Source organism: Cebus imitator, unplaced genomic scaffold (genome assembly GCF_001604975.1).
Source record: "Cebus imitator isolate Cc_AM_T3 unplaced genomic scaffold, Cebus_imitator-1.0 Scaffold345, whole genome shotgun sequence".
In the NCBI taxonomy this organism is placed as follows: Eukaryota; Metazoa; Chordata; class Mammalia; order Primates; family Cebidae; genus Cebus; species Cebus imitator.
Genome location: NW_016107660.1, coordinates 2337655 through 2349500, shown reverse-complemented (window position 1 = coordinate 2349500; position 11846 = coordinate 2337655). Strand labels below are relative to the sequence as shown.

The 11846-nt window shown below is 37.5% G+C and overlaps 1 protein-coding gene across 1 annotated transcript in view; it reads left to right on the top strand.

The window, feature by feature from the left end:
• The window catches only part of SEL1L (SEL1L adaptor subunit of ERAD E3 ubiquitin ligase), a 53886-nt gene that overhangs the window by 39364 nt on the left and 2676 nt on the right, over positions 1-11846 (top strand). Inside the window, exons 13-20 of the mRNA XM_017505914.2 lie at positions 394-451; positions 728-790; positions 2014-2101; positions 2419-2567; positions 3501-3666; positions 4205-4279; positions 5884-6056; positions 10353-10481. Of these exons, the coding sequence (XP_017361403.1) occupies positions 394-451; positions 728-790; positions 2014-2101; positions 2419-2567; positions 3501-3666; positions 4205-4279; positions 5884-6056; positions 10353-10481 (901 nt within the window). The remainder of the gene's footprint in view (positions 1-393; positions 452-727; positions 791-2013; positions 2102-2418; positions 2568-3500; positions 3667-4204; positions 4280-5883; positions 6057-10352; positions 10482-11846) is intronic.

Genomic DNA, 11846 nt, shown 5'->3' with positions numbered 1-11846 from the left:
AGCTGGGCATGGTGGCGAGTGCCTGTAATCCCAGCTACTCAGGAGGCTGAGGCAGGAGAATTGCCTGAACCCAGGAGGCGGAGGTTGCGGTGAGCCGAGATCGTGCCATTGCACTCCAGCCTGGGTAACAAGAGCGAAACTCCGTCTCAAAAAAAAAATAAAATAAATAAAGATGTCTTCTGTCCCTCTAAGTCTAGGTGAATTCTAGAGTTTTTCTTTCTAGTCCAAAACAGTGATTCTCTCTGCTCCATGACACGTCAGTAATCCTAAGTATATCTTTGGCACCTGATAGCAGCATTGCTGTTATTACATGATTGTGCTATTATTACAAGATGTTCCATGATATCTTTCCTCTTTATTGGGGTGGGATGTTTTTCATTGGGATGTTACCAGTGAAAAACTGCAAAAATGTGACCTGCTTTTAATTTTGATGAAATACATCAGTCATGCTGTATGTCATAAGTTCATGGTCATAAAGTAACTCACCAAAATTTAATTCTAAATGAATTTACTATTTACTCTTTTTCAGCAAATTACCCAAAGCCCCCAAATGTCTAAAAGTCAATATTATGTTTAGTCTGATGAGAAGAAAGTTTTGTTTTGAATGGAAAAGTACTAAGACATGTTTTTGAATATGCTTATAAATGATTTATTTTGCAGTTATTTATTCTTGCCTATTTTTTAATGAATTCTTTTCACTTTTTTGTCTGATTTCTCTGGTTTTTAGGGCAACCCAGTGGGACAGAGTGGCCTTGGAATGGCCTACCTCTACGGGAGAGGGGTTCAAGTTGTAAGTGTTCAGTCCGACGTTCTGACTTTAATGAGCAGTTGGCTGGAGAGGTAGGGACGTGTTCCTTAATTAGCTTCCAGTCAGCCGAGGTGGTGCTGTTCCATTGTAAGCAAAGCTGAACCTCTTCCTGTTGTCTGAGTTTGTCTCACTATCACTTCACACCCGACAGACACCACTGTCTTAGAACAGCTCTGTGTCTGGCACTTTCTCCCAAAGGTATGGAGCTGTTTCTTGTTCTTCCATCTCTGCTCTCTGCCCCACCTACTATAACCCTTTCTCAGGACTTAAAACATCTCCTTGCCTACTTTTTTACTCAAGCCTGAAAAAATGCACAATTGCCTTTCATTTAGGAGGAGGAAAGCTTTCTATTCTGCCCTTTGTCCCCTCTAGCTACCATCTCTCTCCTCCCAGCCCTTCACTCGGAGCCAAACTAAGCTGCTATTCACTCTTGAGTTCTTAGCAATCAAACTACTTCTTTATGGAACTATACTCTGTACAGATCACCAGTAACCTCCTAAATGTTAGTCCAATTGACATTTTTTTGGTTCCGCCTCACTTGACTTCTCCCTTGCCTTATGTTCTGAGTCTGGGTTTCCTTGGCCATTGCATCTTATCCTTCTGTGCAACCTCCTCATGTTGGATGTCCCTGGATTCACGTTGCTGTTTTCTTTCTATATGATCTTTTCAAGTAATATGTCCTTTTAATTTGAGGCTGAATCTAAGATCTGTAGGTATTCTCTAACACGAAAGACAGTAACGTGTTCTCATTTTGAGGCCTTCTAGTCATTCTAGAACACTAAAATTCAGTAGTAACCTTTATTTTAACTTTTCTCCTTGAAGTATAATAATCATGTAGTGATTGGTAAGGTACACAGGGAAGAAATGAATAAGGAAAGAAGTTTCCTTCTTTAGTATTGGGAAAATTGAGGTTTAAAAAGGGTTAATGGGTCAGCAGAGAAGACCGACTTTCTTAATTCTTGGTTCTACTAGTGTTTGTACTTTCTGAAAGCAGCATACAAATTGCTTTTCTTCACCACCTTAAATATTAATCCCCCTATGACTTAAAGTATATTGTTATCTATTATAAGAATTAGAAGGTAGTCTTTTTAATGACTTATCAGAAATATTTTTTGTATGCTTTGTTCATTCCTTTTAGTAGATCTCCTAACTTTTGAGTATGTCAGCCTTTTGAGCTACTCATCATATGACATCTTTTTCTACAGAATTATGATCTAGCCCTGAAGTATTTCCAGAAAGCTGCTGAACAAGGCTGGGTGGATGGGCAACTACAGCTTGGTTCCATGTACTATAGTAAGTAACACTGGAATTAATAATGGATACACCCTAAATTAAGCTGCTTTCCACTAGATGGCATTATGATATGGAAATGGGTGTTACCAAATTCTGGCTGGTTAAATGTTCTCCCAGGTCTATGATTTGTACGTTTTTTTTTTTTTTTTTCATTGTAAATTGTATTAATCTGTATCAATATGTTAATTTGAATTAGATTCACATATTTAGTAAGAATTCTTTCATTAGAGTTTTATTCCTCATTTATAAAGCTTCTCTGATACTTAGCTAAATCTTACTTAGGTCTGTTAGCTCATGTGATTTTTTTTTTCTTACAGATGGCATTGGAGTCAAGAGAGATTACAAACAGGCCTTAAAGTATTTTAATTTAGCTTCTCAGGGAGGCCATATCTTGGCTTTCTATAACCTAGCCCAGATGCATGCCAGTGGCACAGGTGTGATGCGATCATGTCACACTGCAGTGGAGGTACAGTCTTTTCTACCAGCTTGTGTATAGGGAGTTGATTTGCTCAACAGGAAGGTCTACGCATTTAATCCTGGTTTTCTTTGTTTTCTTCTATAATTCTAGACTCAGCCTCCCTAGCTTTGATATACTCAGGGAAGACTGAGGGATCTGTAACTATTTAGTCTCTCCCTATTATTTAGTCTCTCCCTGAAAAGTATCAACTATACAAGGGGAGATAGTGGTGTCTGCAGCATCTCTACCACCTAAGACAATATCTGATAATAATCAGGATCAAAAAAATATATGGGCTGGGCACAATGGCACATGCCTGTAATCCCAGCTACTTAGGAGGTTGAGGTGGATGATGGCTTGAGCCCAGGAGTTCGAGACCAACCTGGACAACATAGCAAGAGCCTATCTCTTTAAAAAAAAAAGAAAAGAAAAGAAAAAAAGAGAAGTGTACATTGAACGAATGTTCCAAAAAGGAATACCAATAGCTCCTAATTGGAAATTTTCCTCTTAGCTCTCTCAGACCTGGCACTTTAGAGTGACATTGATAAATGCTTAGCAAAGTTTCTAAATCTCTGTGCTTTAGTTTACTCACTTGTGGCTGTTAACAGGACTTAACCCATAGGGTGGTCCCTCATGAACCTCATGGGAGGTTTTAAGAATGGCGGTACACACAGATCGTTAGAACCTTGCCTGGGCAGAGTAACTGGTGATTTTTATAGCACAATAATTATGTACTGTTAACTTTTTTTTATAAACCTGTTGACTACTAAAGAGTAAGTGAAAACTTTAAATAAGTATCTCATACTTCTATGTCTATTCAAGAAAGCTGCCAGAAATTGAAAGAGCAAGCTTAATAGGAACTTGTAGCCAAAGTACATAAGTGATTTTCTGCTATATGTTTCTTATTTTGTTTTACTGATTTTTTTTCCCCATCTCACACAGTTGTTTAAGAATGTATGTGAACGAGGACGTTGGTCTGAACGGCTTATGACTGCCTATAACAGCTATAAAGATGGCGATTACAATGCTGCAGTGATCCAGTACCTCCTTCTGGCTGAACAGGGCTATGAAGTGGCACAAAGCAATGCAGCCTTCATTCTTGATCAGAGTAAGGTTCATTTTAGTCCCGCCTTAGGTTTAGAATGTACAAGTTCACATCGGGTTAATCTGTTCAAAACGAAAAGCCACTAGGAAACAATTGTTGTTATAACTGAAACTGAACACACATGCTTAAGTTATTAATATTTTACTTTAGCCATCATAGTTAGTTTTATAACTAGATATGACTGTAGAAATGGATTTGACATTCATTTTAAAATTAAGCACTTTCCATAAATACATTTTTCAAAATACAGTGGATATAAAAGTGCCATTTTTCCAACACTGTGCAGAAAAGTGGCTCAGTAGTCTCAATGGTTCTATAAATAAAACATGTTTCACAAAGCAGTGACCTCTTGCATCCAGCCATTGCTTTGAACCCACTATTCTAGTTCAATAATTGTTTAATTTCAGTACTTGTTCAATTCTTCTTATATCCTAATTCTTGTTTAACTTATGCTCCACCTGTCCTCCCTACTTTGCAAATGAAAAGTAAGTCTAGTGCCTTTTCTTAAATGCCTGATTTTATTTTGTTTCTTTTTCTGTAGGAGAAGCAACCATTGTAGGTGAGAATGAAACTTATCCCAGAGCTTTGCTACATTGGAACAGGGCTGCCTCTCAAGGTGAGTGATAATTCAAGGTTAAGAGTTTCACTCAAGGACCTCCCTATGTTGTTTATCTCCCATGAACATTAAATCATGTCATTCATCACCTTTAAATTAAGTAGAGCCTGGGTGTAGTGGCTCATGCCTGTAATCCTAGCACTTTGGGAGGACAAGGCAGGAGAATCACTTGAGGTCAGGAGTTCGAAACCAGCCTGGCCAACATAGTGAAACCCTGTCTCTACTAAAAATACAAAAAAAAAATTAGCCGGGCTCCTGTAATTCCAGCTACTCAGGAGGCTGAGACAGGAGAATCACTTGAACCCAGGAGGCAGAGGTTACAGTGAGCCAAGATCACGCCACTGCACTCCAGCCTGGGTGACAGAGCGAGACTCCATCTCAAAAAAATATAATAATTAATTAAGCAGAGAGATACTGTGAATTAATTTGTTTGCATATTATTGGTATTTATTCTTAATATAGAAGTTTCTAGAGCCAGAGTTTCTAAATTGGATTGTAAAGACTTGGTACTACCCATTTCCATCAAGCTATGATTCACTCTGGTTTCTAGTTTGAGGCCAGTATACTGTGTGAAATGGGAATTAAATAGAATATATGATAGAACGTTAGTCTGAAACCTGAAAGACTGTAACTTTTACCTCACTCTTTTTTTCTTTTGAATATTTATTTTTTATACATGTTTCTCTGCCTGTTCCTTCTCCAAGCCTAAATGGTCAAGCTGGACATTTTTTTTTTTTTTTTTTTTTTTTTTTTTTTGAGACGGGCTCTTGCTCCGTCGCCCAGCTGGAGTGCAGTGGCATGATTTTGGCTCACCACAACCTCCGCCGCTTGGGTTCAAGTGATTCTCCTGCCTCAGCCTCCGGAGTAGCTGGGACTACAGGCACAAGCCACACGCCTGGCTTATTTTTTATATTTTAGTAGAGACGGGTTTCACCTTGTTAGCCAGGATGATCTCAATCTCCTAACCTCATGATCCGCCTGCCTCGGCCTCCCAAAGTGCTGGGATTACAGGCATGAACCACTGCCCCAGCCGAAGCTGGACTATTTTAAAATGTAAATAACTTGATAAAATAGGAGCCTGATTATTTACTTAGGAGTGTTAGTGAAAGGAGGGAGTACAGCTTGAGTATCCCTTATCTGAAATGCTTAGGACCAGAGTGTTTCAGATTTCAGATTTTTTTTTTTGTTTTTGTGTGTGTGTGTATTTGGAATATTTGCGCATGTTGTTTAAGCATCCTTAATCCGAAATCTGAAATGCTCCAGTGACCATTTCCTTTGAACATGACTTTGAACGTCAAGTTTCAGGTTTGGGGGCATTTCAGATTTCAAATTTTTGAATTAGGGATATTGAACCTGTCTGTCCCCCAACACACACCAACTTGGTTTTACAAAACTCTCTCTATTCCAAAGCCTGCAGAAGAGCTACACTTCTAGTTTAAATCTGCACTGGATTTTATAACTTGGCTGAAAGGATTTGTTACAAAGTTTGTGTACTACAAATTAAAAGTCTTTGTTTTATGTAAGCATGCTAACAGGAGGAAAGAAAAATTTGGTCTGTTTTAAACATTATTTATTGGCAGTTTTGCATTTAACTTTTGTTTAAGGCTATACTGTGGCTAGAATTAAGCTTGGAGACTACCATTTCTATGGATTTGGCACCGATGTAGACTATGAAACTGCATTTATTCATTACCGTCTGGCTTCTGAGCAGCAGCACAGTGCACAAGCTATGTTTAATCTGGGATATATGCATGAGAAAGGACTGGGCATTAAACAGGTGAGTGTAGCTTCCAAACACGTTTGAATAATATAATTGTGATTGGGGAAAACACTTGCATTTGTATAAAAAATAGACTTTCCTTGACATTCAGTTGGATTTCAGGCCACTAAATTATGGGACTGATTTGTAATATTTCAGAAGACTGCCCTTCCATCTCTCATCTTCCAGGACACACAGAGACACACAGATATTACCATCCAAGCTGTTCTGTTTAGGGATTAAGCTGAAAACAGACTCATGAAAATGGAAGTGCCGTGCTGCCTCTGCTGATTACTACTTGTTTGAGAAACTATCTGTCAATCTTCAGCCAAATTCTATTATTTCTAAATTATTTTGAAATGAATTAAATGTATTCTACTGATAAATTTATTTCTGATTCTTAACACTTTCCTAACGAAGTCTGACATTCTCTGGACTCATGACTTAAGGTTTTGCCTATGTTTCCCCACAAAGGGGGAAAAACTACAGACCCCCTTGTGCATTTTTAAGTTGGCATTTAAGTTTTTTCTTAGGTTTCAAAGGCTCTAAATTCTAGCTATTTTAAGCATTAACATTTTTAAGTAAAATTATTTACACTTAAAATATCCAGTAGAATCTGAATAACAATAATACCCACTCATTATTAATTTCTTTTAGAAATATACAAGCAAGTGCTTTAATTGAAAGTTATGGCTTTTCCTGTTTCCCTAAATTTATATTTTCTACCACAACTTCTGTAGAATGTAATACTAATGTATTGTTTTTAATGCTTAGTTTTTTTATTGATCACTCTATCGTACTTACCTGAAACAAATATATAAATTCATTTTGAATTTTATTAACAGCGATCTAAGTGTTAAGAAAAGTTCATGAGATATTACTAGTCACAGTTGATCACTTAATACATTGTTGATCAAATCTACAAAATATGTTTTGATAAAACTTTGCTTTTATATTAGTAATTGAAAATGCAATGGGCCAGGGACAGTGGCTCACACCTGTAATCCCAGCACTTTGGGAGGCTGAAGTGGGTGGATCATGAGGTCAAAGAGATTGAGACCATCCTGGCCAACATGGTGAAACCCCGTCTCTGCTAAAAAGACAAAAGTTAGCTGGGCATGGTGGCACGCACCTGTAGTCCCAGCTACTCTGGAGGCTGAGGCAGGAGAATCACTTGCAGAAAGCTGAGATTGCACCACTGCGCTTAAGTCTGCAGAGCAAGACTCTGTCACAAAAAAAGAGAAAATGCATTTCTTAATGAGATAAATGGAGTATTTGTTAAAAATTATTGAGCAGATTTAGCATTAATTCTGTTTTTCATTTTTTGAAATGTATGACTAGAATGTTGTTCACATAAATACGTATATGAAAATGAGAAGAGTTTCAATATAGCATGGTCACATAGTTCTTTAAACTGCCTTAACAGTTAGATGGCAATAATCAGAGTAACTTGTCATTAGAAATTATTCCTAATGATTAATCCCCTAACCACTTGATTAGGTCCCTCTTCAGTTGCATTGAAAGCAAAGAATTAGAAACCGAAAACTTGTGAAAGCATGTGTTCCCTGACACTGGAGCCTTTCACTTTTCCCTTTTTCTAGGAAAGAGTATTGAAAAGGCTTTACCAAGACTGATGAGATGGACTGTTAATTATACTCCTTCCTGTGCCACTTAGAGGCCCTTTGTTGACCTAAATGCTTAGGGATTGAGGGAAAGTTAAGTTCATTTTTGCTAATTCGCTATTTTCTTTACAAAATACTGCTGCTTTGTTCACATTTGGACATTTTATTTTAATTTCAGTATGTAAATGTTTATATTTTAAACTTACTTTAGTATTTAGAATATTACTAATATTAGATACTTAAATATAATTCAGTCAAGGCTCGGGAGCTGCAGACTCAGTACATTCAACTTCTGGAAGGTCTCTGCCACTTAATGGAGGAATTGAAGCCTCTCTTTATTATCAAACCAGTCATCCAGTGTCCCATATTAGACTTAGCTTCTATCAGAAAGGCTGACAGGTTTTTTTTCTTTTTTTTTTTTTTTTTTATGGAGATGGGGTACCATTATGTTCCTTAGGTTTGTCTCAATTTCCTGGGGACTCAAATCCCTCGGCCTGCAAAAAGTGCTGAGATTGCAGGTGTGAGCCACTACACCTAGCTGACCCTTTTTAATTCAAGTGAAGTTTAACATAACTAATACAAAGATCATATATAAGTTATGGCTTTCATGGAGTACATCTAGTAATACTATACTGACTGCAGATGAAAATGCTATGACTAATAATCTGTTTTTGTAATAGGTTATAAAACAAGAAAATTTGCTCCTTTAATTTAATTTGTAATACAATGTATAGCTAACAATATAAATTCTTGTAAATAAAGATATAATAAAAGGCATAGTATTCCTCTGATAAGAGTAGAGGGAGGGAAGTTGTGTTTAGCTTTTGAGAATAAATAATCATGTATAAAAATCAGTACTCCATTACTTTTTGTAAGACACCAGGATCACGTTTTCTGTTTTTTGTTTGTTTGTTTGTTTGTTTGTTTGTTTTTAAAAACAGGGTTTCACCATGTTGGCCAGGCTGGTCTTGAACTCCTAACCTCAGGTGATCCACCCTCCTCGGCCTCCCAAAGTGCTGAGATTACAGGCGTGAGCCACCACGCCCAGCCTACATTTTCTGTTTTTTTTTTTTTTTTTTTTTGAAGTTTAAAATATTCATGCTACTAATACTAAAAACAATCAATCTAGCATTTAACATAGGAAAATATTAAATAATATGAAGATTGACTATTGGAAAAAAATTACATTATTTGTTAAATTTTAATTACACATTATTGAATCTATTTAATGACCCTAGTGAATCATCCACAGAGTGTGTATGAGTCACATGAAGTTTGATCCATGAGCTTGAAAAATACAGCAGTCCAAAAAACCATTTGAGTTATATTTTTCCAAAAAAATCAGACACTAACCATGCTGTTACCATTATTTGAAGATCCTCTTCTTGACATACCCTAAGGACAAAAATAAGGAATAGCTGAAAGTAACTGCTTGTATTTAAATATGTTGGTGGCAGGAGTCATTTTTGGTCTTTAGCCTTTCTTCTTCATGTCTCATGGAATTCTTAAGAGTTTGGTATTCTTTGATAATAAGGAATAGAAATGAGATTTTTAAGGGAAAATTCCCACCATTCCATTCTATTACATATCTGAATTCAGAACACCCTAGCCCACGCCAAAATTAAGAATGACTTGTTTCACCCTTTACAGAAATATATCTAACACAGGGAAACACAAGATGCCCTAATAAGGATTTATAATTAGTCAGTAAAGGAACCTTCTCCAGAACCAGTATTTCATGGTATCTCTTTCAGTGGTAGCCCCTGAGATTTTTACACCCCAAGGCAGTGCACTTGAGGAAAGAGTGGGGTAGATAAGGGCTATGCCCTCCTTTTGCAAAGTGGAGAAACGTTGCTGTGCACGCAGGCCTATTCTCAGCAGATCCCTTTTAGGAAGAAGCACATATGGAAGTTGCAGAACTGCAGAATAGAGTTCTTTAACATGTCCATGCAAGTACCTCTTACAAAATCTGTTTCTTCTTTTTTGGAGACAGGGTCTCACTCTGTCACCCAAGCTGGAGTGCTGTGGCACCATCTCAGCTCATTACAACCTCTGCCTCCTGGGTTCAAGCAATCCTCCCACCTCAGCCTCCCAAGTAGCTGGGACTACAGGCAGGCAACATCACACCCAGCTAATTTGGCTTATTTTTTTGTAGAGAGTTTCACTGGGTTGCTCAGGCTGATCTTGAACTCCTGGCCTCAAGTGATCATTCTGCCTCGCCCTCCCAAAGCATTGGGATTACAGGAATGATCCACCATGCCTGGCCTCTGTTGTAAAATCTTGAGTGTCTCTACCCCACTTTGAAGATTACTGTCCCAAACTGAAACCAGACGTTGCTTACCCTGATTGAAGTTTTAAGTAGCAAAAAATTGTGAGTCTCAGAGGTCGCCTTTGGAAATCTGTAGGTTAATAGTGTCAATGCATGGATATATGGCTGTATCCAGCATATCTACACAGCAAATGAGATGTTATGTTGGGGGAAAATGAGTTTTTTAATTAAGTTTTTAATATTAAGCAGTTAGATAATTAAACAAATTTTACCCAAATAAAGCTTGTCATTTTTCTTTAGGTGAGGGAAACTTATTTTTAAAATGAAAACCTCAAAGGTAAAATAAATTTGTCTAACATGTACACTAAATATTTTTACTTATTTTGACAAGAAATGCGTTTTTGTTTCCTCCCTGTATTATAGGATATTCACCTTGCAAAACGTTTTTATGACATGGCAGCTGAAGCCAGCCCTGATGCACAAGTTCCAGTCTTCCTAGCCCTTTGCAAATTGGGCATTGTCTATTTCTTGCAGTACATACGGGAAACAAACGTAAGTGGTCCATGCCTCTTTTAATCAAAATATAAATGATGGAAGCTCTGTCCTGGAGGTTTGTATTTCAGAGGTTGAGAAGCACAGGGAAATGTGTCCTGCAAGTATCAGGTGGGTTCCCGTCTTCCCCTCAGCTCAGGTCCTAGAGGAGCTTACCAGGGGAGGGATAAATGCAGGCACAAAGCAGTTACTGCAGTTTTTAGGTAGCATTTGATACTTCGTAACGCTGAAGCATTTTTCATGGATGCAAATGTTTTCTGGTTTAGGAAAAACAGACAGATTAACGGCAGTTTGAAACAGTACTTAAATTCAGTAAACATTAAATCAGATGATCGCCTGGCAGTGGCTCAAACCAGTTCCTTAAAAAGAAAAAGAAAAAAAGAACTTGAGAACCTGCCCGGGTTGTTATATTTCAGATTCTTCTGATAGTGAAACATTAAGTTGAAAACACCACCCGAATTTTCTTCTCTAAAAATAGTTTGAATTATTTAAATAGGCTAATGGGAGAACCTAAATAGGAAGTGGTTACCTGTTTTCTTCAAAATTACCAACTTTAGTTGCCAGTACTGGTGTGTAGGTACTCTTGGATTCTGCCAGCTTTACATTTTGTTTCCAGTACTATAGTTCCTAGAATGGATTAAGTGGTGCAGCATTTGACTCTGAAAGCCCTAAGATGTTCAGAGACATTGTTTCTAACATGGGCTTATTCAGGACCAGAAAAGTTTATTCAGGACCAGAAAAGGATGATGTTTCACCCTTTTGTTAATGTCTTTCAGTATTACATTCAAGAACGGGCTTTCCCTCGTATGTGTCACAGGTATAAATGTAGTCCATGCTGCTCCATCATCAATAAAAAGAAATGGACTTGTCTAGTCCATGCAGCTGAAGTCCTCCCCAGATAGCTCTAGAGCACTGGTATGGGGCTCTGTCCTCCCAGTTGCTTATGCATGTATACTGTCAGTTGCTGTAATCGAATGGTAGCATGAGTCAAGTGTGCTGTAACCGCTGCCAGTTGAAACAATCTTTGTTTCTTTAATTAAAAAGCTGACCATGTGGCAGCCTACTGTTTCTCTCAGTACTATTTCAAACTCTTATCTCTCACAATTTTTATTACTAACTGTTGGTTATAGTCTAAGATTTCATCTTCCAGTACGATGTACTGGGTATATTATATCTCTATTTTTTTAATACAGAAGCATAAAGAAGACAGTAAAATGTCCCATAATCCTACCACCTAGCTATTCCAACTAAAAAGAAAAGGAGAGTCCAAGACTAATAAGTATCGATCGTAAGGAAGTCAAACAGTACAGAAGAACACAAATCTCCCGTCCCAGATTCTTCCCCAGAGAACACAATTAGTGGTTT